Raw genomic sequence first — 26,297 nt, forward strand, 5'->3', positions numbered from 1 at the left:
AGATTCATACATTTTACAAGTTGCATTTGTGAAGATGTGATTTTCAGAAAGGCCTTGCAAGCAGTCACACAGTAACTGAAAGTTCCATTTATAAGAGCATTTTTTTCAATCTTTTCATGACAACTGAGAAGAACCTCATCGCCCAATAAATAACAATATAGTCATTTTCAGTTTGGACTTATCTGCTTACTCTTTAATAGTTTCACCAGAAATAGCATCTCCACATCAGTTTGGACTTATCTGCTTATTCTTTAATAGTTGCTTCGTATAGAAGGGCGATGCTTCTTTATGTATGAGAGAGCTGTATATCAGACCTTTCTTACATCAAGTCAGCTCGAGCATGCGCACAACGACAATGGAGTTAGAGCATGTATCTTCTTACCATTTGCAATGTCTACATGAATCCAAATTACACTTTCCGTTTGTCCTATTACCATTGTTCACTGTCTGTGCTGACCCTGGCTGGCTTTGTTCGACGAGAACTCTTTCGTCCTTTTCCACCTTTACTGCCCTTACTTCGTCGTTGTTTTACATTAGCAATGTTGGTTGATTGAAGAAGTGGTGGTGGTGGGGAAGATGATATCATCGTTGGAGGAACAAAATCTTCAGCTCTCCAAGGGGTGCTTCGAGACGGCACAACTATATCCAAACGAGGATCGATTATCCACCTGCGTATATTAAAGAGTAAATTAAAACGCACCATCAGATAAGACTAATTGGAAACGCATTTATGGAAACAAGTTTTCATGCATTAGGAGTGTCATTTATTGTATAATGTATGCAACCCCACAAGGTATACCAAGATTTGCATGTGTCATTGAGTTCAATTCAAATGTGCAGACCCTAAGATTTTAGCTCCTCAACTAAGGCATGTGTACAGTTGTGGACTTATTTATGGTAACTGCTGAGACCCAAATGAATATTCACATTTATAAAAATGAGTAAATAATTTTAAATCAAATATATAAACCATAGAAACCTTTTGCATTTCAGGTTCTCGGCTAAAGCATAAGAGTGTTGCATAATAGTTTTAAATGCAACTAATTCTATAACCCAAATGAATGATATCTGTATGAAATTGTGTAAATGCATTCAAAGAGTTCAGCTTCAATGAGAGTATATAGTTGTACATGCATGCTGCACAAAGGATGACATCTTTTATGAAAGTGTGTCGACAATTTAAAACCAAATACATCAGCACAGCTCGAGTAAGGAAAACATGTGTTTTTCTTCAGGAAAATATAAGCATGTCTGATTAACATTACTAAAAACAACCACTCTATGATAATAAAAAGTGGCCAAATGGAAGAATGAGGAGATGCTATCATATCAATGGGAGAGCATGAGAACTTAGAATATAACACTTGGGGCTATCTATTAAGGAAGACCTTGAAAGGGATATTGAAGTCAAAATCTTAGAATCTATTTCGAGTCAAGGACCAAGGCACAGCTTGAGAGAAACTGGAACTGAGATTGATAAAATATATATCCATCCTCAGGAGGCCACATGTGACCCATAACAAAAGCCACTAGAGAGTGCAAAAAGTGCAAAACCATTATTCAAGAAGTAAAATGTAGAATCAGAATCTCTAATGGGCATAGACTCCAGCCAGACCAATGCATTTCTCTAAATGCTCAGCCTGCCACTCAGTACACTACAATGCAGGCAAACATCATCTGGATGATGGTCACCCACTCGAGGTTTACAAGGCTTGAACCTCTCATAGCCACAAGTGTCATTCCTATAGATATGCACAATGGGTAAAGGTATCAATCTACTAGACCCTCTGGACGAATAGCTATACAAGTCACAGAACATATGCAAAGTAGTTATGTACCACCTCATAAACCATACTTAATCAGAATAAACAATGATATACACTCGATATTTCCTAGAACTTATGGATATTCATTTACCAAAATTTCCATATTTTGCTCAACTCTGGAAGCTTTACAACTGTGGAATGTCCCAAAATATCCCTGTAGTGATTATTCCATGTATTTGATGAGAATTTCTGACCATGGACCAAAGCCCTAGGATATGCTTGCATGGTTTATAAGAAAGCTATGGTTATACATTTAAACAGAGATTCAACGTGCTTTATTTCATAATTTTACAAAAAAAGAAATATGAAACTCACAAACACAAGACCGTTTCAAGTAAATATGCATTGTTGGTGGATGTTCCAATGTCATTAAATGAGAAACATAATCATGGAGTCTGAATTCTGAGGCTCAAGAGTCTACATATTCGATATTGGTAGAATGGACCTTTGGGGATGAAGTTGGCTTTCTATTATCTCTTATTAACAACAAACATATCGCTCATGCTCATAAGAGCAGTACATCAAGATCGATATAATCAACCATGTAAGGGAAAATTGAAATGGGAAGTGGGCTCTTATGCCCAAACACATATGTTCTACTAAAAGAAAGTCATTTATGCAAGATTCAGGTAGTCATATATCACATTCAAAGAAGCATGTATCATTTATGGTGATTTTCTTCTCAATGAGAATTCACCAGAATATCTTCAGGTGGAGATATGTGTGCCATACCCCCTATCATTCATATGTTTGGAATGTATGAGCCATTACGTATTAGTTTTTAGATACCAGATCAAACTTAAAAGAACATTAGCTCCAAAAATGATGGGAAAATAAATAGGAAACATGAAAGAGTGATAAGTAGATCGACAAAAATCCATGTGCTTGTGGTCAATCCATTTATTCAGAAAAAAATATGTGCCACAGATGGATGCATAGAACAGCCCTAAAATATTGTATCCAAAATAAACACTGTTGACAGAGTGATTCCCAAAAAGTAAGGATACACTCCAAATTGGCCCAAATGCCCTAAAATTTCAGTTATTTCCTAAAATGCCCTTGATCAATCCCAAAAGAACAATTATCTGCAATGTTTTTAAGCAATCTCATGGTCAACTCACCCTTTTTTCTGAATCAAATGCGGATTTGGGCAATTATATGGTCAACTTACGCCATTTCTTCCTTGGGGATTGAGAAGAGGCTTGTGGGGAATTAAAGAAAACCATGAACATTTCGGATTTTTTCCCTACAAAATAAAGGTCTATAGGGTGTTTCGAGTTTTTTTTCTGTAAGAAGTTTCATTCAGAATGTTCAATCTGTTATATCTACAAAAAAACATGGCAGTGAACTATGATAATACAGTATGCAGAGGACTATACAAACTTGGAAGAGGCTTCTGAGAAAAGACAAACCTGGCAGGAAAATCATCATCAAAGTGATCCATTGATGGAAACTTCCATAGTAGTACATCTCGCCCACAATTGCCAAGAGGTTCAATATATGACGCATTCCTCAAAAGAGCCAGAGGGCTCTTAAGAGAACCTTCATTTTCCAAACCAAAAACGTCATTCCAATCCTTAATCCACGAAGGTTTTCTATGATCTTTCCAAAGAATTCTTGAATTAAGAGCAAAACCAGACCACTCCAAGGTATTTTCAAATCCAGTATTTTGTTTAGAGTCGTTGATATCATACCAACCAACAACATATCCATTTGCATTGCAAGCTGGGCCCTGAAGTGGTAACAGATATTTAGATGTAAATTCTATCTTCGGATTGCTTGAATAATCAACTTTGGCAATGGAATGCGGTTTTCTATTGCCAAGATCATTGTGTATAAGATCAGTTGGATTGAGAATACCAACAGCGAAAGCTCCAATCCATTTAACTTTATGTGCTTTCTCAAAGAAATCCAAACTGTATGTATTACTAGCGTCTGCAAACAGAACTATACCATCCAAAAGCTCATTTTGGACAAACCTGCAACATGGCCACATCAAGTTAATTTGATATTAAGATAAATCCTTCTTATACAAGGAACAGCTCAAGTTTTACCTTAATCCTTCAACTCTCAGTTTCATTTCAAAATTCATTCTTTGTTCGAGATGTTCAGGCATAGGTATTTCTAAAGCTAGATGGTGATAGGAAAGCTGTGAACTTGAAAGAAGATCCTCTGTTTCATTTGAGATACTGCCAGCTTCAACGACAATCCAAATCAATGGACTAGAAACTAATCTTAAGGTATGAATAAGGCAATTTAAATACACTGTTTGAAAGGTATGGATGTAGGTTGGCGTGATGATAAGAAGTTGTTTCTTCTCTTCACGGCCGTAGATTCTTCTTTGTTCACCTTGTACTATATCCATAATGCGATGAGCTGCAATAGCTTGCTGAGGATCAGGATGTGGCCATGGTCTTATGAGAATTTCATGTCTTCCCACATGTACTCTGCTACTTTTTACTCCAACCGAAGATTGTAATAACGATACTGTAGAATTTTGCTCATCATTTCTCACATCTACGAAAGAAGATCCTGTTCCATTGGAAAGAATTTGGATTTTCTGTACACTTGTAGAGAAGAAAGCACCATGATGAATCTTGAACGGGACTACTATCAGGAATCCTTCTCTCGAAAGCTGAAAACCAAGTGTAAGAGAAGCAATGCAGAGCAAGAGGTGAAAGACAAATCGAAATATGTTCAATCGATCAAGAGTTTTCTCAGAGGAGACGATGCCTTGGCGGCCAATGCTTCGGTTCCTATTAACCTTTGTCATCTGATTCTCCACTTCAACAGTATTTCTAGAAGCCAAGTGTGTCGTTCATGGTATTTGAATTGTTTCAGCATAACTATCCACATTCCATCCAACCACAGGAAACTTGAACATAGGAGAGTGACCAAAACAAACCGTTGTAATGGAAGAAAAAAATCACCAAAATCTACACAGTTGAAAAGTTATTATGTCTGTGTATTATGCTCCAAGATAATGTGCGAAGAAGTTCTGTATCTTCCCCAGATATGTCTGTTTGATAGAGCTCTAATGTCTTTATGCAATATCTGCTAGGAGAAGATCTTTGAAAAAAAACTTTTACCAGGAAGAATGAAGAGATCTTTATTTACCAAATGTCTCTACCTGTAGAACTGATGACAGAGGAAGAAGATAGATCTGCAGAGGGGATTAACATTCTGATTCTATGCAGTGGTGGAGATCTTGTGTCCATCAATTATCATTCCGCTCCAAGAAAGGTCGAAATGTGGCTTGCCTGCAGAGATGAATGATGAAATATACAGCAGAATAGAAGATTTCAGCTGCGGACACTGGTAAAAGATGAAGGAGACAGCAGAATAGAAATCTTCAGCTGCAGAATCTGATGAAAGGTGAAGGAGACAGAATCTGAGCTATGGTAGACTGAAGGAGGTTCGACATCTTTAAGACAATTCATTTACAAAGAGCATGATATCTTTTCAGCGTGTTGTGGCTTCTTTATGGAATGATAATGATGAGCAAGTCAGCTCCAAGAGAACCAATGCTTGAAACAATATTGCTCTTCTGCAGAGATGGATGGTGTTGATAAAAAAATTAAGTCTTTGAGAACAAGAAATAATTGAATCTCAGAATGTGATGAAAAAGGCCTGCAGAATGTGGTTCGGTAAAGGAAATCTTATAGTTAAAAATTCTCCGTGTCTTCTTCTTTCAGCAGGGTTCAGTGTGTGTTGCAAGAAGCGGTCTTTGAAGTAAAGGATCTCTAGTTATTGCGACGTGATGAATATAGATCGGCAGACAGGATGAAATGGTCTAATGTTAATTAAATCCTTCTTACATGTTTTCTTCTGTGCGGTTTCTTCTGCAGAGATGAAGCGTGCAAGAAGGAGAAGAAAGATTAGCCAGAAAACTCTACCCGCAGAATGCGATGAAGATGAAGATGAAGGAGACCTGCAGAGAGGATGATATGGTCGAAGAGAACCTTCTAAATAATAGCTTCTCTGTGTATGGTTCCTTCCGCAGGGGATGAACGATGCAAGACAGAACAAGAAGAGAGAGATTAGGCAGGGAACTCTACCTGCAGAAGAATGTGACGGAGATGAAGGTGAAGGAGGTTTGCAGAAAGGGATGAAATGGTCGAAGAAGAGGAGGAAGAAACAGAAGAAGGAGATGGATTGAGCAGAGGGGGATTCCTGCAGAGTCTGAAGAAGGAAGCTACGGAGGTAGACCTAAGAGACAGAGACAGAGACAGAGAGCGAAGAAGAAGGGATATGGAAGAAGAAGAAGAAGAAGAAGAAGAAGAAACCATTATTCCTGCAGAGAAACCAAAACACGAAAGAAAAACGGTGGAGAAGGAAGGAGACGACGACGCGTTTTCTGTATTTCCCGAAATGCCCCTGGCCCTATTTTTCTTTTATCATCTATTTCCTAAAATGCCCCCCCCCCCCCCCCCCCACACTCAAGTCTTCATTGCTTTGGTCAAGTTTTTCCGTTTATTTCCCCGAAATGCCCTTGACCAATTTCTTGTTCCCTATTTCTCGAAATGCCCCTTGGTCAAATCTTCGTTGTTTTGGTCAAGATTTTCTGTTTTATTTCCTCTCGGTCCCACGATTGCAGACTTGAGCTCGGTCAGGTTTTTACCCCCTAGTCATTCCTGTGGTCAAGTTCCTGTCGAATTCTGCCCCTCGGTCATTTGGCTTTGGTCAAGTTTTTTGAGCATTCCACCAAATTCCTCTCTCTCGTAGGACTCGACAACCGCTCAGCTCAAGCATGAACCAAGTTGCCAAACCGTTTGGTTTGCAGTTTGGTTCGGTTCAGGCTTGAGCCTCCTTAAATAGTTGAGGCTCTCAGCTCGGCAAGGCTCAAGTCGAACCGAACCGTTTAGGGCCAAACCGGGTAAGCTTTAACCGGTTCGGTTTAAGTTTAACAATTGTCAAACGAGTTTGGTTTGGACAAGGCCAGACTCGTTTAGCTTAAATTGAACCGTTGTCAATTCTTACTGACTCATCACATCTTCGTTGTTTCCTCAAACTTTGCCTTCGATCAAGTTCTCGTAGTTCCGTCAAGTTCCCAGTGCCCACTACCTTGGTCAAACACCTCTTCTCATTACGTCATGTTTGCCTTTCGTCATTGAGTTTCCCGTTGCCGCATTAGATTCTGGCCGGCTCGTAGTCTTTGACACTCCTTTGTGTTTGCCTTGCCATGGCATTTTCCCGTCATTGCGTTGAAATTCTGCTCAATTCAAGCCTTTGGCGTTCCCTCCACTTTGGTCCCTAGTCATCTAGTTTCCACCGTTGCATTGGATTCGGCTTAGGCCACAAGCATTTTGTCATTCCCTCAGATGATGCCCTTAGTCATCAAGTTTCCATCATCCCATCAAGATCCACTCAAGGTCACGTCTTTGTCATTTTCTTCAAATGCCCCCTTAGCAAATTCTCGTATAATCAAAAAGTCAAAATATATGGTTTTTTTTTTTTTTTTTTAAATCGTCTTTAATCTTGAAATGCTCTTGAGTTGTTTATTCCCTTATTTTTCGTCTCATATCCTCGATGATTTGTCAAAATAGTATAGCCTTTCGTTTCCCTACCGATTATATTGATCATCATTTTTTCCATTAAAATCTTCTCACTCAAAATGTATTCCTAATTGACACTATTATTACTCCCTAATATACAAGCAAATTCTGTTTGTTTCTCTTTTTGCATTTTTTTCCTCTAAACAACCTATACCCTATTGGTAAATCACACAAGGTCATGGGCTCAAATCCTTGTCCCCCACATCTTTGTTACACCATATAGCATTTCTCCTAAGTAATGATCTTCCTTGTCCATTGAACCAATTGCAACCATTTGCATATCTTTAGAAGTTATAGTGATAAAACAACAAAATGAAGTACATGCTCGTAATAAGAGGGAAATGCTGATTCAAATAAGGTGGATTCACATGCTTGAGATTAAAAAATTGAAAGAGAGGTTGCTTGCTATAAAGAAAATATCATTGCAAATCTAAGATACTTAGATGCCTAAAGTAAAAATCAAAATGACAATCGTAGAAGTTGAGAATGACTCATTAATCAAAGCAAATCTTGAAATGAATTTAGCATTGAGGGAAAAAGAAGTCATGAAGAAATGGAAACTTTTCTCATGAAAGATACAACAAAAGAAAATGGCAATGAAGTTAGTGCACCCAAATTCACTTCAAATGATGCATTATATGCCAAAGAGCTATGTAAAACAGAGGAAATGAACCAAAATGTTGTTCTTAATGGGTTATATGCAAGATGAGAAACCAAACAATGCACTCTTCCTATTTGGAAATATTACGAAAATCTTCGAATATTGCTTTGTTATGCATGATGTTTGTGGTAAATGGTGCACATACAATTTATTGGAAGAGGCTAGAATTCAATCTCAATGAGCTATATACAAGGAGAAACGGAAGCAAAAAGTTGTTATTAGAGGGGTGCAAGATTGGGAATTGGAGAATGAACTCTCCCTTGTTGAAAACATCATGAAGTTCTTCAAATATCATTTCGCAAGCGTGATGTTATGGTATATGAAGCACATAAAGTAGGTTGGAATAGGCAAGGAGGAGAATCATGTTGAGCCATTGTTTGCATGATCTTTAGATGATATGAAAATAGTTATGTTGGATAGTAACAAGGTGTACCCCAAAGGAGTGAGAATGAATCAAGCAAGCCTATGCATCTGAGAAAGGAACTCAAAATGCATAGCAAACGATGGATGACCCATGGGACTACCTCAAGTTTGAAAATAATGATTAAGAATTGTATAGGATATTCATGGAATAAAGGCTCCCTAAAGATTAAGTGATGTCGCTTAAGGTATAGATATTATATTCTTGGTTGAAACTTGGGAATATGAAGAGAAATGTATGTACCTAATATTGATGGTTGTATTAATGTCCCATTGTCAAGTAGGTAGACCGTAGAACGTATATTATGAACGCCAAAGTTCCAGTGGGATGGAATGGTTACTATACATATGTTTGAGAATTAATGCAACCAAAGTGATCCTCAAAGATGGAAAGTGAGATTGATGTTATTCTATTATTGTGGTCCAAGTATTGCTTTATGGAGTAGAACTGTGTGGTGACACTACCTCACTTAATATTGATGGTTGTATTAATGTCCCATCGTCAAATAGGTAGAACGTATACTATGAGTGTCAAAGTTCAAGTGGGATGGAATGGTTATTATACATATTTTTGCGAATTAATGTAACCAAAGTTATCCTCAAGGATGGGAAGTGAGCTTGATGTTATTCTATTATTGTGGTCCAAGTATTGCTTTATGGAGTAGAACTGTGTGGTGACACTACCTCACTTAGTGCATGGAATGAAATAGAGAAAATCCAAAAAATGTTCCTACATAGACAATTGGGTTAACATGTTTTCCTTTCTTCTCTCTCTCTCTCTCTCTAATACATTTGATCCCCCACTTCTTTTCGAGAGGCTTGGATGGAAATGAAACTAGGCCTAATGCAAAGTCATTTCCTTTATCGAATATGTTACACCATAACATGTTTTGTACAATACTAGAACTCTTTTAGCTCGAGTTCTATTTTTATCTTATTTTATTTTGATGATTGGGTAAATACCTTATTTTGTTGTACACCGATTGTCTCATGGGCCAATTTTTTGCCTTAGAAGACGTTAATCTTTATTCTTTCTTTCTAACCTCACATACTCTGTAAAAAATATAGAGGACCCTCTTTTTGTAACATTGGTCATGGGTCATTATTCATGCATGCTAGCATCCCAAGGATAATAATACATACATTGGTATGATCATCTCGCTAATAAGGTGTGTATTGTACAACACTATAGAAGCTCATTCATAGAACACCACAAATGTCACACCGAATGTCTATGTTTGTCTCTCACAATACTATAGATGTGGATCAAGAAAATCACTTTCATTCATGACAGACACTTCATCGATTGCAAAAGTCACATCTAGTCTCTGATCTCCATTAAATATAATGTCGCTTGTGTATTTTCACAATATCATAGACAATTTGCATGATGGGTATAGATAATAGAATGTGTTCCTGAAGGAAACTCCATATTTGTCATTAATAAGAGGGTGTTGATGACATCCCCATAGAGACTTCCTGTATGGGTATATATGGGAAATATAAGCAAAAAGAGAAGGAATGAGAAGATATGATGGAATTGTCATTTGAACAAATCAAGTGTGAATACCACACTATAAGCACTAACTACCTCATCTATAACACGCAGCTTGTTCTTGTCAATCATCCCATATTGGAGAACAATAAGCTAAGTTACTCTTTCTTGTGATTAACGTGTATGATTAATGTGTGCATGAGAGAGAGAGAGAGCTCAAGTGGATGTAGGTGGGTGAAATTGTTTGAAGGAGACCTATAAAGTCGCGTGCTTATCCAATCCATCCATAGTATCATCCACTAAACTTAGTGCATACGAGTGAATATTTGAAATCCTTGGATAGGTTAACAATAGCATGCTTCCAACTACAATACAACCCTAATATGATCATGTAATGAATGCATTGAACCTAATAACATTACTTTGAAAAATTGCTAGTTTCATAGACTAAAGTAGAAGCCTCATTAATTTTGTCATGTTGTGGATTCAATTACCCATCTTTTATTTAGTGCACAATGCACACCCCAACATGTTGTGCAAGTTCTACATGCCCCATTGGTATGCTTCATTTCAACGATCCATGGCATGGTATTAATGTCCTCCTTTCTTAGGAGACTAGCAAGAATAAACCACGTGTTGGAATGTTGGTTAATGCCTATGGTCCCATAGCCACCTTCTCGATGACCCATAACATTAAATGCATAATTGAACCTCGCTCTTCTTCACATTTAACTAGGACGTTAATAATAAGCAAAGTCCTCACAATAACCTCTGGAAGTTGTTTCCATGTTTTAGCATGCCCCCAATATCTTGCGTGCTATATTAAGATCAACCTTCGATGTTGTTCTCATCAAGAAAATACACCTGCTTTTCAGGTGAAGCCTATCCATCTTGATGACCATGATTCGGGGGGGGGGGGGGGGGGGGGAGTTTCACCAAACCACTTGATGACTTTATTCTATATATAAATTTCCAAATAGAGTAGGTTTTTTCAATAGGCTTTTGGTTCACATAATGGTGATAGTTTTGTGTTTCGATTAACATGTGAAAGATGTCCACATCTTGAGATATCAATGTCCCAAAACTTTCTCTTTAGTTATAAAATTAACTTTCTACCTACCAATGAATCTATCACATTCAACAACTAAACTTTTCTATTCATATGGAGAGTATTAAGTAACTCTCAAACATTGCATTCTTGGATGAACGTATTTTTTTTACATTTGATATTGGATGATAATGGAAATTACTTTAATTTTTTCGAAACAATCGAAGTATTCAAAATATTCAAGGTTGACGAAGTATTTCAGATGTTTTTAACTTCTTCTTCTTTTTCCACAAAAGAATATACTCCATTAGTTAAAATATACACAAACTCGATCCCTTTCTCGGGTAGGCCTTGCCTAGACTATCCTATCCTACATAAGAAATCTCACTTATTTATCTTACCCTTCACATGTGTCTCTAGCCATCCATTCATACACATAACCTATATTCACTATCCCACATGACATCTCTTTCACGCCCCTCATTCAACTAATGGGAGGGGGGAACAACCATCTGGGTACTACATACTTCCACTATATCCATTCCATTTGCTGTGACCAACGGTGTAGTACACCACCTCTTTCTAAAATTCAGCCTCATTAATTTTGCAGCATCATCAGTACCATCAATCTGCTCATATTGAGCTCTTAGTGTAGTTATTAATGTGTGCCAGATTAGCTTAATCGATTAACCTAGAGGGCGTTTGTGTATTGAAAATACCCTGGTACACCTTGTTGTCTATATACACCATATGGTAATGGGGGCAAGCAACGTCCAAAGATCTCCAAGTTTTTGATTTTGTGCACTAATTGTAGGTACCCTATTGTCAGTGATAAACCGAACAATGCCATTCTCCCCTCTATACTTAGCATTGCATGTGCTATCGTATTTCGCCACATTATCCTCAAGACAGTTCCAACAAGCATGTCCCTAGTTGAGGGTGAACAAACTAGAGGCATGACAAAGCAAACGTAGTGCCCTTCCCCATACAACCACTGCCTCGCGACATTCCCATAGACAATGGGAAATGCTTTCTATTTGTCCACATGCAATACATCTAGGGTCTACATTGGGGCCTTTACCCCACATCCCTACCGACAAGGCTCTATGTGCAATAAGCCTTAAACACATCATTATCTTGCGGTCATAATTGTCATGCCACATCATTTTCCAGAATTGATCAAGTCTCATTTCACTACTGACCTCTTGTATCCAAAATTTCTTTGTTGCAATCTTGTCGTGTTCTTGTTCTAGAATAATTTGCCTCCCAATTTTTGTGTTGTACCTGAAAAACTGAACCAACTTTGCCCCATCATCAGCTCGTCCTTGAGTTCTCCAGAAATACATCGTTAGGTCCCATGATAGCTGATCCAAATGCCCTTCTATAGGCCAACACATTGTCGCCGGTGTGATCTCCCTTGGCTTAGGGTCAATAATCATATCCTTTCCATTTTTTTCTACCAGCCTAATTGGCCTTTCTCTGTGATTGGTTGGTTGCTCATCTCTTACCATTCCGTGCTCTAGTTTGTAGTAACATGCCTCATTTGATTCTGCTTTCAGTTCCTTAATGCCAATTAAACAATTCTCGACATCTATAAGTCCTATCCACGCAATTTCAGAGGTAGTTATTTCTTCCTCTTCCAAGGTATGCCTGTAGCATGCAACGACATTTATAATTCTCTTGAGCATGCCTTTACCCCTGCAACTCCATATTCTAGCCTTGTGAGTGCCCACCTCATTAGACAAAAACCTCTCCCACTCCACCAATGCATTCCCTTGGGCATTGATTAACTCAAGCCATTTGAAGCCTGCTTTTTGTCCTATCATCAGCCCATCCACATCTTTAATCAATGGGTTCCACATAATTGGCATGTACATCCGAGCATATGCATCATTTCTCCACCGACATGTGATCCCCTTTCTAATTTCTTGCTGACATGCTTTCATAATTCCAATAGCACAAGGACTTTGCATACTTCCCCAATATTTGGGTCTCATTTCTGGCACAAAACCCCAAAAGGGGCTGCTTGGCTAGCGTCCACCCTGTCTTGGCAACCACATCTTCCATCTGCGTTGCCATAGAACTTCCCAAGGTGCCTCAAGAGGTTGTAAGCTCCTTACCACTACTTTGCCTAGCAAGGCCTTCGTTTGCACCACGGGATCTATCAATCCCACCCCACCTTCACTTTTCCTTTTTATAAGTGTGGTCCAAGCAACCTTTGCACATGCCTGTTTTTCCTCCATGCTCCCCCATAAGAAATTTCTAATAATCCTTTTTATCAATTTCATCGACTTCGGCACGATTATCCAACATGCAACAATATGCCATATCGTGGCCATTAGAATCTGATTTGCAGTCGAAATCTTGCCTACAAAGGACACTTTTCTTGCATTCCACCATATTAGCTTTGCTTTTATTTTGTCCACTAGTAGATTGTAGTGTTTTGTTCGATCGATGTCCATACCAATTTCGAAGCCCAAGTATCTAGTAGCTTCTGCTCACCTCAACCATCTAAACTTGTGTCAAGGGCCCAATTTAACACGAGCTTATTACTGATCCAAATGCCCACTGATTTATTCCAATTTATTTTAGCATCCAATCCCCTACAAAACTCATCAATTGCATTTTGCAATCTGCCCAAGTTGTTTGCATCACCCTTGACATAGATCGTTGTGTCATCAACATATGCCTTATCAAGCACCATACCTTCATCATCGGGCAAGGAAAGGCCTTGTATTTGCCAAGATCTATCAACAATTTGATAATGCAAAGCTTCTGTTGCAATGGGCATCCTTGACGTACCAAACATAACATCTTAAAGCTCTTCCCCATACTTCCAGCCATTAAAACCTAGCTAGATGCACCTCTGTAAAAGGCACCCATTCCAAGGATCTATTGTTGTTCAAAGCCTAGGGCTGCCATCACTGCTTCTAGAAATTCCCATGAAATCCTATCATACACTTTTTCAAAGTCAAGTAGCATTACTGCTAGGTTCACTTCTTGCTCCTCCGCCCATGCTGAGTATTCCCAGAATGTTATCACATTGTCAACAATGCTTTGGTTTTCTAGGAAGCCAGTTTGCGTTGTATGTATAATGTCCCCAAGTATCGTTTTCAATCTCTTACTTACAACTTTGGCCATTATCTTATAAGCATTGGTGAGAATCGTCAATGGTCGCCAATTATCAAGTGTTGTTAGGTCTTTGCCATCCTTAGGTATTAAATAAATCATTCCTCTACACATTGTTGTGGGTATTAATCCTTCTACCATAATGTATTGCATCCCTGCCAACATGTCATGCTTAATTAGATCCCAATATTTGATGTAAAAGTATATAATAAGTCCATCAATTCCCGCACAGCTTTGTTTGTTCATATCCCCAATAACATCCCACAATTCATGCATACCTATAGGGGTATTTAGTTGGTCCATCATCTGAGCCGTAACTTTCCTTGGTATCCTATTTATTATATTTCTAAAGCCTGAAGATAAAATCATTGCCGGCCACAACCGGTTTGTGTGTGCGGAATAATAGTCAATCTAATGGAGAGGAAAATCAGAATACAAAAACTGAGAATGACACAGATTTTAACGTGGAAACCCGAACTGGGAAAAACCACGTGGAGTCCACAACTCCGAAACAGAACACTATGAGAGAAAAAGGAATACAATCAGAGATCTCAGAGGCAACGACCTCGAGATCCTGCTTCGCCTACAGGCGGCTATGGAGCTCACACACTTCCACTCTCACCGTTCACTCTCACAGTTACAGAGGCCACGACCTCGACAACAGTAACTTTACAATAATACACACACCTGTAACATGATTGCCCTAAGTACTTATATACTAATGTAAAATTTCGACTATTTACAAGTTTAGCCTTCCGTGTTGGCTATCTCCACGATTTCCGGTTTCGGCCTTGGCCGAGTTGCTCATCAACACAGTTCTTCTCATTTCCCATCCGGAGGGACCTGTTTCCTAACAAAGCCAACCTGATCAATTAGTTTCTCATTGCATACATTTAGTAGTTGAGTATAATAGCTTGTGGTTATTTCAAGCATTTCTTCTTTGCATGTGGTCATTGTGCCATATGTCTTTTTTAAACAGGAAGGTTGAATCCCGGATCCTTTGAATTTAACAGCTTCAAAAAATCCTTTAGTAACCCAATCTCCTACCCTCATCCAACTTGATGCCTTACTTCGATAGACATAAGTACTCCTAAGTTTTTTGGTACATCTATAATTTGCTTTTGGCCTCCTCTAGTCGAGCCTCAATCCATACATTATGTGGGTATAATTCTCTTAGTCGTTGCATAGAATCGAGTGTCTATTGCATTCCCTACCTTTTCTCCTTTATATCTCTTTTCTAATTTCAATAGCTTTCTGCCGAAAAAACCGTGCACATTCCTCAAGTTTCCCAGCCAACCTATGAGCAGGGTCAAGGTACCTCCATTTGTATTAGACCATATTTTCCGTATATCATCAGTCCATTTAGTATCCATAACCAATTCCTTGCTCACCTTCAGATTATGTGGCTTGCATCGATTGTTTTCTTGTATGTGCAACAGAACTAGGGCATGATCAGAGAACGTTGTAATAGGACAAATAATGCATATGCCTTTCCTATCCATGAGTCGAGGGTCCAAATACCGTTTGTCCAGCCTGGACATCGTCCTCCCATGCACGGTTCCTCCTACTCTAGAGTATCGAAGAGATTTTTCTTTTTGCATTTGAAATTTAAGTGCATTCCAACAGTCTATCACATTGTATACTAAACAAAACTTATCCCATGCATACTTCTCCCCCACTACACCATGCCATTTGCATTTACTCTTCTATCATATGGATGCTCCACCATATTAAAGTCTCCTCCAATGATCCACAACTCAACATTTGGTTTCTTGGCCACTTGTTGCAACTAGAATTCTTGTCTTTCAACAGTTGAATTTGGGGTATATATGTTCAGTATGCCCAAGTGCCCACAACTATGTTTTATCCTTATATAGACAACATGACCCTCTATTAAACTCCCCCTACATGTACAGTCAGCAGTAAACTTAACTTTCATAGCTATAAGTACTCCCCCATGAATTTGTCTATCCCTCGTAGCTGTTGACCATGTATTGGTCCAATTCCCAGGGCAAATGCTTCCAATTTTATCAATCTTATCCCCATCTAGTCAGTGCTCCCGCACCATGATAACATCAGGCACCGCTGCCTCAGTGCAACGTTGAATTTCAACAGCCAATACATTTTTTTTCATCTGGAATTGGGTGCCACTAATTCCTTGTATATTCCAAGTTAGCAAGGTAAGATTCATATAACCTGCATCTTCTGTGGCCCGACCAATGCATTTTCAACTTCCATTATGGTAGCTAAAATCCTATCTTGGAGATTTTCGTCTTCCAACTGTGTCAACATTTCAGGGATGTATACCATGAATTCCGTGATCATTTTAGGAAGCTTCCTAAATTTCAGATTTATGTAGCATATCCCTTGTTCATTCGCCTTGCTCGAACTCCAGATCAAGGCATCTTTCCATTGCCTTTTCATCTTCACCCCTATTGTGGTACCATATGATGAATCTACATGAACATCCATTTGTTGTTCCAAACATCCAGTGCTTCTTCTCTACTGTGTGGTTCCTTATTTCCAATGGCCAAAATATAGGACAGACCATCGATCTGTCCTTCATCAATACATTTACCATATATATTGACTCTACACATGTTGTCCTTCTTCATCTCACTTCCACATATTTCCTTGAACCACTTTTTGCTTGTCAATTTCAGTTTGATTTGTTGTCCAATATTCGAGAGGGGGGGCTCGTTGGATTGAAGATTCTAGTTCACTCTCGGCCATTTACGCATCCCTTTATTTTTCTCCATCCCCTTCCCCTCCTCTTTTCTAGCACGCATGTGCCTTTTCATTTTTGCTATCCCCTTAATATATTGGGTTGTCACCAATGACTTAGCTTGCTCTTTCAAGGGGCTTACGACCTTTCCTACATTTAATTCTCCTACCTCATCCATACTTTCATGAAGCATCTGGTCAATATCATCCCCTACCAAGTTGTCTTCATGTTGTAGTTTCTGCATATCATTAATTGCTTCCACATAATTGCTCTCATGATTCACCTTTGTTCTTGCTTCCCTTTCATTAGGGTTGTTGTCATTGTCCTCTAAGATTAAGAGTGTGTATTTGTTTCTAAGTGGGAGCCATTCTTGTCCGACCATAACTTTTTGTTTGCCTTTATTGATGTTATATTTCCATCCATCTTCATTCTTAGTCATTGCATGGTTTATTCGTTGATTATTTTGTTGCATCAGGCTTGCTTTGCTTTTCCACCTTGCTTCCCATTTCCATGATGCATGTTCTCCTTACCTATTGGGAATTCTCGGGCCCTATGTCCCATCTGTCTACATGCAAAGCATTGCCCTGGGAGTCCCGCATACTCCACAGTTTGTACATGGTCAGACGTTTGTTTACTGCTCAACAACATCGATTGCGGTAGGGTCTTTGCATCCGAAACAATTAGTTTGATCCTCGGTGTTTCACTTATTCTCTCTGCTAGAGTTTTTTCCAGGCATTGCCCTACCATACTTTTGCCAATGGCCGGGAGAAAGGACTCCCATTGCTTAGGTAAACCAGGGAAAAAGGTCGTTACCACTGTAGGATTGCCTATACAAGATCAACTTTACACATGTCAAAGTTTGCATCCCAATTGAATACATAGGCTCTTGCATTGTGGCAAATCAATGGGCTACTCTCGACAATTTTGCATATATTCGTTTCAGGCATCACTGTGACATGGTAGAACCCCTTTCCCATAAATGCAATGTCCTTCAATCTGCCAAGGTCTTCTTGTAAACAACTTTGCAGCCAGTCACACAATATTGCTCTATTAGGTCGACTACCCACCACTTTCACCACAAAGGATTCTAGTTTAAGATGTATTAATTCACTCTCCATAAGGCATTCTTCTTCCGAGGAGAGAACAAAGGCTCCCATTACTTGCATCGAGGGACCATTTCGACAGTCCATCCCTTCTATTTCCTGTTCTATTTCAGCATCAATGTGATTATATAGATGTTCTTGACATACATGTGTCCCATTGTTGTCCAGTAGGTTTTGGGATGATGTTCGTGCAGGCTCTGAAGTAGCCGAGTCGTTGTTCGATGATCCCTTTGCTGCCATCGCTCCTCACAATTGAGTTGTCGTCGTCGTTTGATCCTCCCTCTACTATCGACGCCTCTAATCTCCCGTTGCCTCGAGCGTGAGCCTCTGCTTTTCAATAAAAAGCAATCTTCTGTTTCGAACAATAAGATGTTTTTAACTTTTGAAGGTATACTTTATCAAGTAAAGTGAAAAAGGCATAAGAGTAAACTTCATGCAAACCGTAATTTGAACAATGATACAAGCAAAGTGGGAAAGGCAATAGACAAATAGAAGTTTGACAATAGTCAATTTTCCCCTTGAGGGGAAGCTCCTCCATTCCAAGAGTTATTTTATGCTTAATGAATAAATATTTTGCCCACTTGTTTGGTGAAGATATCAATCACATTGTCATTTGTGCTACAATATTGCATTGGCAAGTTGAATTGGCCATGAAGACAAATTATTAATATGTAGATGTGAAAAACAAATTATTTAGGATTATTAAATATTGCGTACAAGGCCCAATAACACTTAATCCATAAGTATCGTGTTCTTTGTTCAAGGGCTAGGGCCAATCGAGATGTTTTATTTAAGAATAAACCATCAAATGCATTTACATACAACCAACTTTTGAATCATTTCCTTAAATGTGTGTGTAGAGAAAGGGAGAAATGAAGTTTTATTTTCTATCTATGAGACCACCTAGTCTACTAGATGATCACATGATATACATATTGATGCCTAGAGAGAGAGAGAGAGAGAGAGAGAGATATTAGATTAGATATATGCATAGAATCTTGTATGTCTCCTTTGACCTAATAAGAATGGTTACTAGTACTACTCTTTAGTAAAAATTGACAATGAAAATAATGCACAACAAATATATGCTCACCCTTTTTGGTGGAGATTTGAGTATGACACTTAAATGATCACTCCCATATAATAAGTCATCATGTTTCTCATGAATTACATTACATATTGATGCGTGAAGTAAGTCATGTTCATCCTCCACTAGGTTTTCATTGCATGTCTTCATACTTGGATGATAATGTCATGTCTTTGGTAATATACCTCAATGATAGCATACTTCATAACATCACACTAGAGCTCCATATAGATATTCTAGTTCCCATATTTTTAACCATGTCATGATGTCAACCACCCAACCAGATGAAAGAATTTGCTCTTATTAGTTTTTATACCTTGCATTCATAGATTGACATATTCACATTTGCGGGGCCTCCCCCGCAAATGCATACAAATGCGAATTCATGTAAAAGTATTCGTTTTCTTTTTTCTTTTTTGAAAAAAAAATCGTTTTTTTAATGTTAGCAAGTGAGCAAACAACCAGCAAAGAAGTCACACCTTGCATCATGTATGTGATGCTTACACCCTCGCGCCCCCTTGCATCCTGCTCTCGGCTTGCAAATTAGGGCTTTGGTCAAAAACCCTAATTTCGACCATATTTCCTCTTCTCGGCTTGCATCCTCGCATCTCCCCTACATCCTTTGCACGGCGCCTATATCTTATTCTCGGCTTGCAAACTTAGGGTTTTGCTGAAAACCTAATTTCAGCTAAAACCCTAATTAATTAATTATTATTGAATTAACCAATATTAAAATGATTTTTTTTTAATGAAGATTCACCTTGGTATTAATGGAAAGATGTTGAAAGGCTACAACGAATTCATACAATATATTTTAACCCTCATATCCACATCAACCAGCATGTCAAGTATAAAAAGCCCTCATGTAGGGTTGTTCCAAGACGGGGGGAGAGAGGATTAATCAATGTTTAAATGAATTAATTAATGTTTTAGTGAATTAATTAATTAACAGAGAATTCAAATTTTTATTTTTTTTTATGCAAAATTAAAACGAATGGTTCTATAATATTCTTAGGGCCATTTTGTATTCTCGAATTCTTGGTCTTATAATACATTCCATGTATTTGTCAATGGGACATAAATTCCAATATATTTGAAGCTTTGCACCATGTGGATTGGTTCTCCTTGTATGTAAAAGTGGGGCAATCTCTTGGTTGCATTGCATTTGTTGTTATCATTCTGTTTCGTCCATGTTAATCATTAGCATGTTGATTTGATATATAATATTTCCAATACATCAAGTGTTGCATATCATCTAATGTATACCAGAATAACACAACATCATAAACTTAAAGGAGCATAAAAATAAGCTATTATATGAATCTATTTTTTTTGTTGCAACCTTATTTACTAATTTTCTCCTAGTTCATTTGTGCATAGAACAAAAAGTATGGGAGAGAGTGGACCACTTTTCTTGACCCCCATGTTGCTCAAAAAGTACTCCGAATAACCACTATCCATTTTCAATTGGCATCTAACTTGCTTATATAATTGTGCTACAACTACTCTATATTATAATGGTAGAGATTAAACTATCATTCTTTTCCAAAGCTCACTCTTTGGTACAATGCTAAAGCTTTTCTTGAACTCCACAAAAAATAATATATCATTTTCTCTTGAAGTTGATTTTCTTCCATAATTTCTCTGAAATGACAGTTGTTATCCATTGGCGAGTTTGTCATCTTGTCCATTTCAAGAGCTCATTTGTTATTGAAGTTGTACCCAACACATTGCCATTCAACATTGATTTTGTCCCTCTATTAACGTCTTCAATTGACACAAATTCATAGTAAATGCATGGGTACCATTGAGAATCTTTAGGTTTATGCAATTTATAAGCATGTGCACAAGTGGCCTACCATAGTTAGACATAACAAAATCTTTTGCGTCACTTTTTGAATCTAAAATAGTTACAACTTACACTATAATCAAGTTTCAGATTTTGATAAGTTCCAACTATGGCATTAAAATCTTCCACAACTAGCATATTTCCAATCTTCTCATATGTAAGAATGTCAGCACACACACATCAAAAAAAAGGATCATCACGATCTACCTCATACAAATTATAGTACTTGGATTCTCTGTAGATTGTAATTATATAATGTTACTTCAACCCACATAGATAGAGAGATAAATAGATTGAGCGAGGTTAGATTAGATTAAATATTTTTTAGCGTCCATAGAGAGGCCAATATTGACCCATGGGACCTAAGTACACAAATTTTCTTGATGTGTGTCTCCTTCCTAAGAAGGGATTTTCACACTTCAAAGCAGAAAGTATCAATTGGTGAGTAAGGCATACATATATCAACTCAACCTTCTACATGTGCTCTTTAGTGTGACACTCAAGTAATCATCCCCTCTTAATATGTCATCATAGCTTTCACGAATTACACTATATGTTGAGCATGTAAAAAACAATCACCCTCTGCTAGCAATTCCTTGCATAACTTATATGTCTTTATATTTCATAGATTTTGATTCCATAATACAAATTCAATCCCTTGGTTGTGTGATTGATTGTGAAGGAGTATGAGGGCTCTATGAGAGTTCATACTTATGTTAGTAATTTGATAAGGTTGAATATAGTGTCATGAAGTTACATTGGACCATGTGTGGGTTATTGGTTTCAATGGCTCCCAACTTTCTTTAAGTATTTTTTGGATAAGCTTTTTCAACCCCACTATGTGTGTGCGTGTGTGCGTGTGTATGTTTTATGTGTCAAGTCTACAATTATATGCACAATTATTTAAATGTGGCTGTGTAAATGCATAAATGTACTTTGTATAGGTATTGTATGTATGTGTTAATTTATATGAATGCATATATATATATATATGTATGTATATATATATATATATGTATGTATGTATTAAAATGTGTAGGAGTACGTGAATTAGGTTATCAACATAAATGATGGCGCATGAGTGTATTTCATGTAAATATGTATAAGTACATATAAGTGTATGTATGTATAGGTTTACGTTGTCCTGATGTGGCATGTTCAAAGATAGAAATAGGGATTGACAATGGCTTGGTTCAAGCCTAAACCAGTTAAAGCAACTTAGTGGCTCGGCTCGGCTCGAGCCTTGCCAAACTGGCTCAAACTAGTTAAGTTGCTTATCTTATTTAATAAGTAGGGTTTAGAAAGATAGAAGGTAGAACTTAGAGAGAGAGAGAGAGAAATAGAAGCTCGGGATAAGTCATACTTGTCTCAGCCTTTCAGCTAGTATCAAGTGTAGTATCTATTCATGTTAGTTTAATACCTGATATGTGGCTATCGGATAGAGAGAGAGAGAGAGAGAGCTTGCATAGTGGATGAGAATGAGGACATCCTTCTTGTTATATACATTGTTTCTTCTTTATGTACAATGTACATATAGGTGAAAACTTAGTTGAAGCTCCAATTCTCTCCGAATTGGACCTAGGACCTAGGGCATGGGGGACTCGACGTGAACGTGGTTGAGGGATGGGCAATAGCAATCGAGAGGTCCGGGAAGGGTTACATCAACTGATCAACCGTAGAAGTCTATAGAGAGAGAAAGAGTCGTGGAGGTGGGACTCGGCATTGAAGGACTTGGTGGTAAGACCGAGGGGGGTGGGAGTTATGAGGAGGAGAAGAAGAGTAGGAGGAAGTGGTAGTGATGTTTTTTGGGTTTCTTCACACCTCTAAAGGTTTTTTGTCCCAAACCGATTCACAAACCGGTTTAGGGATCAGTTTGGTTTAAGTTTGAGAACCCCAAAACGGTTTAGGATTAACTGGTTTGGGTTGGGTAAGGCCAAGCCAATTAAGCCTAAATCGAACCATGGTTGAGGGATGGGCAATAGCAATCGAGAGGTCTGGGAAGGGTTACATCAATTGATCAACTGTAGAAGTCTACAGAGAGAGAGAGAGAGAGAGAGTCGTGGAGGTGGGACTCAGAGTTGAAGGACTCATTGGTGGTAAGGTTGAGGGGGGAGGGAGTTATGAGGAGAAGAAGAAGAGTCGGAGGAAGTGGTAGTGATGTTTTTTGGGTTTCTTCACACCTCTAAAGGTTTTTTGTCCCAAACCGATTCACAAACTGGTTTAGGGATCAGTTTGGTTTAAGTTTGAGAACCCCAAAACGGTTTAGGCTTAATTGGTTTGGCTTGGGTAAGGCCAAGCCAGTTAAGCCTAAACCGAACCGTTGCCGATTCCTAGATAAAAATAGGGAAAGGGACAAAAGGGGACAACCACAAAATATAAATATAAATATACACAAACATAAATATAAGAATAAGAAGTAAATGGCTATTGTCGTTATTGTTGCTTCATCTTGAGGGGATAATTGACAACTACTCTTTCTCTCCTCTTTCATTCTTCCTCATGTTCTCATGCTCGTCGACCACTCACTCCTGTATTCTTTATTTTTCGCTTTCGTGGGGGATTTCCCTGAAGGAACTCTTTGTTGCATGATTCCACGAAAGGTCATATCATATCATTGATCTTTGAGAGAGAGAGAGATAAAGAGATTCTATTATAGACTTTGTAGGCCAAATATGATATATGAGACCAAAAATATTACAATTCACGTAGTACATGTGAAAGCGAGTAACGATTCTCGATGTTCAAGAACTTTACCTATGAATATTGCAATTGAGAGTGCACATTGTGGTTGTCAGAGAAATTCGTGCAAGGATTGGGTTTGGTTAAAGATATGTGGAAATCATATTTGAAGATGATAAAAGGTAGAGCATTGTTTTAAAGTGTGATACTCAAACTCCCAAACTTATATTAGGCAAAATGTGCATAGTCGGCCACTCTCATCACTTGTGCCCCAATGCTCCATCTCACCTCGCATTGTGTGTGAACTAAGTTGCATGGAAGTAATGGTTCAGATGGTAGACAATGGGATGGGCTCTAACATGTATCGATGTCTATTGTTTCCTCATTTAGCGAATACTATGGTTTTGTCATTAAGCGCAATATGTGTAGTATAATATGTGAAGCGTGAACATCCATATTTTTCCCATGCCATGATACACTATCGTTGCAAAAATGCCTCATATACATAGGAATCTAATGTTGCATCATGAAGCAAGTGTATTGCATCCCATCTTCCAACCCATTTTTACATATCTTGCATCTAACTGGTAAAAGTTTTGTTGTTATGCGTCTTTTGGATCTTTTTGCTTGTATCCCACATGATTTTAGGAAGTTGATATGCGAGACTTTTTTGAACCTTAAACATGTATTCAACAACCCTTTCCATGGCCATGGTTGCAATGGGAAGTGACCTTGTCTTAAGTAGGAGGGTGCTTTTGGAAATTTTCAAACACTTTCCAAATAGACTTGGAGATGTTACCACCCCATATTCTCACAACATGAGAGAAGCACTAGAATCAGCAAAGTGGTGAAAATGTATTTCTTGAGGTCTTAACGCTTAATTTCGAAGTAGATTTAGGGATGTTGACTCTGGACGGTGGGTGACACATTCATTCCATATATGATTTGAAGGAACTTTAAGACAAAGATATTTGAAACTTTCTACACATTTAAGTGGCTCATTATTGTACACAATACATGGTTTATCCTTTTTTTGCTATTCACAAGCACAATCTTTGTTTTAGAATTGTTGACACTTAATTTAGTATGCATGTTGCAATTTTTTCTCATGCCTTCATAAATTTTTGTGAATCTCCTAAAGGATTTGCGAAAAACACTACATCATCTACATATAACAAAAACATGATAACTACATTCCCAATGGCAAATTCTTGAACCTCTTCTCCTTTACGAACGTGACAACCATTTCTTCCAATTCACCAATGCATAGACCAAATATAGTTGGTGATAGTGGGTATCGTTGCTTAACACCAATAGTGCTATTAAAAAAATATGAAAGTCTATCACCCATACGCTAAGAACCATTTAGCTAAACCAGTTTAAACCGGCTTAGTGGCTCGCCTTGCCTTGGCTTAGGCTTGAGCCTGCCTAAACGGTTTGAGTTCGGCTCAACTTGGCTTGAGCCTTGCCAAACTGGCTCAAACCAGTTAAGCTGATTATTAATTAGGTCATAGTACATACTTAAAAGGTTAAAAAATTCAAGTTATAGTTAGAACTTAGATAATAGAAGGCTGAAGCAAAGAGTCAAGTGTTGAGTGTCCACAATTGACACAGACATTACAAAGAGAGGGAGAGGGAGATGAGGACCTCCTGCAACCTGCATACTGCACACCTTCAGACTTCTACAGTCTATCGATGTCACATCGACTTCTACGGTACATGCTAATATACGTGATGCCACAAATAAAAAAATTGAGAATTGTAAATCCATGTATGTGCATCAAAGTGCAATATGGTCGTGATGATGGCGTATTTGCAAAATCTTGATGATTACGTATCATGTAACTTTCTAGATGATGAGAAGATAAATGCATATGAACGATTTCTCTAATTTTCATGACGTATATTTTATATGCTTTAATAGGGAGCATATATGAATGTTTCAGGGTATGAGTGCTTATTGGGTTATGTTTACGTGTTGGAAGACAAATTCCACCCACGTTACACATGTTGTCTTTGTGTGGTTTATATTGAGTATAGAGCATAAAGTGGCTATGAAAGCAATGGGAGGTTATGACTACCAACTTTAGGGGATTGTGTAATGTTGGTTCACTAGGCAATTAATCGTGGAAAATGCTCCATGACATTGGTGTATGCTTTGTATCATATAACATGAGGAGGCAATGCTTATCTTTAATCATACATTCATGTCATAGTGTGGATATGTAGTCTATATGGGTATTGATTTTGGTAATGTATCATGGGTTATTGCTTTTTGGGTTGAATCATTGGAGGTTTTTGTATACAATTATTATCCAACGGGAGAACCCCAATGAACAAGTCATCATATGAGCATAACATACTCTCTTTTTCTTCTTTAATACAATCATTTTCCTTACATTTTATGGCTTCCTTTTTTTTATCTGCTTCAACGGATTCATTTTCGTTACCTAACATATTGGATTCATTTGTGGGAGGAGGAGAGGAGGAAGGAAGAGAGAGAGAGGTTCATAAAGACAAGTCTGAGTGAAGAAAGTTTGGATTAAGGTGGCTATGGTGGCAAGGCCGAGGGCAAGCCATGTCCATGTGCTAGGAAGCAAGGTGCCTTGTAGAAGCAGGGAATTTGGCATGCATGTCTTCATAGCCATCATATATTGTTTCTAAGATGGTGATGGTGGTCGTGGTGCTGATGATGATATTGTTGAGGTTGAGGGGAAGAA

At 38.1% G+C, this 26,297-nt stretch overlaps 1 protein-coding gene and 1 pseudogene across 1 annotated transcript; one reads left to right on the forward strand and one right to left on the reverse strand.

The window, feature by feature from the left end:
- Window positions 1-253: 253 nt before the first annotated feature.
- Window positions 254-5,441, reverse strand: LOC147862211 (beta-1,4-xylosyltransferase IRX14-like). The gene is made up of 3 exons (XM_087322497.1): window positions 3,881-5,441; window positions 3,239-3,805; window positions 254-668 (listed from the first exon to the last, which is right to left on the reverse strand). Exons 1-3 carry the CDS (start codon window positions 4,597-4,599, stop codon window positions 431-433), a joined length of 1,524 nt encoding a protein of 507 aa, XP_087178623.1. The 5' UTR covers window positions 4,600-5,441; the 3' UTR covers window positions 254-430.
- Window positions 5,442-22,257: 16,816 nt separating this feature from the next.
- Window positions 22,258-22,434, forward strand: LOC147862212 (U2 spliceosomal RNA; annotated as a pseudogene).
- The last annotated feature ends 3,863 nt before the right edge of the window (window positions 22,435-26,297 follow it).

This window comes from Azolla caroliniana, unplaced genomic scaffold, assembly GCF_043228905.1.
Source record: "Azolla caroliniana isolate FFs.n. ecotype wild unplaced genomic scaffold, voAzoCaro1.0.p SCAF_7, whole genome shotgun sequence".
NCBI classification, from domain to species: domain Eukaryota; kingdom Viridiplantae; phylum Streptophyta; class Polypodiopsida; order Salviniales; family Salviniaceae; genus Azolla; species Azolla caroliniana.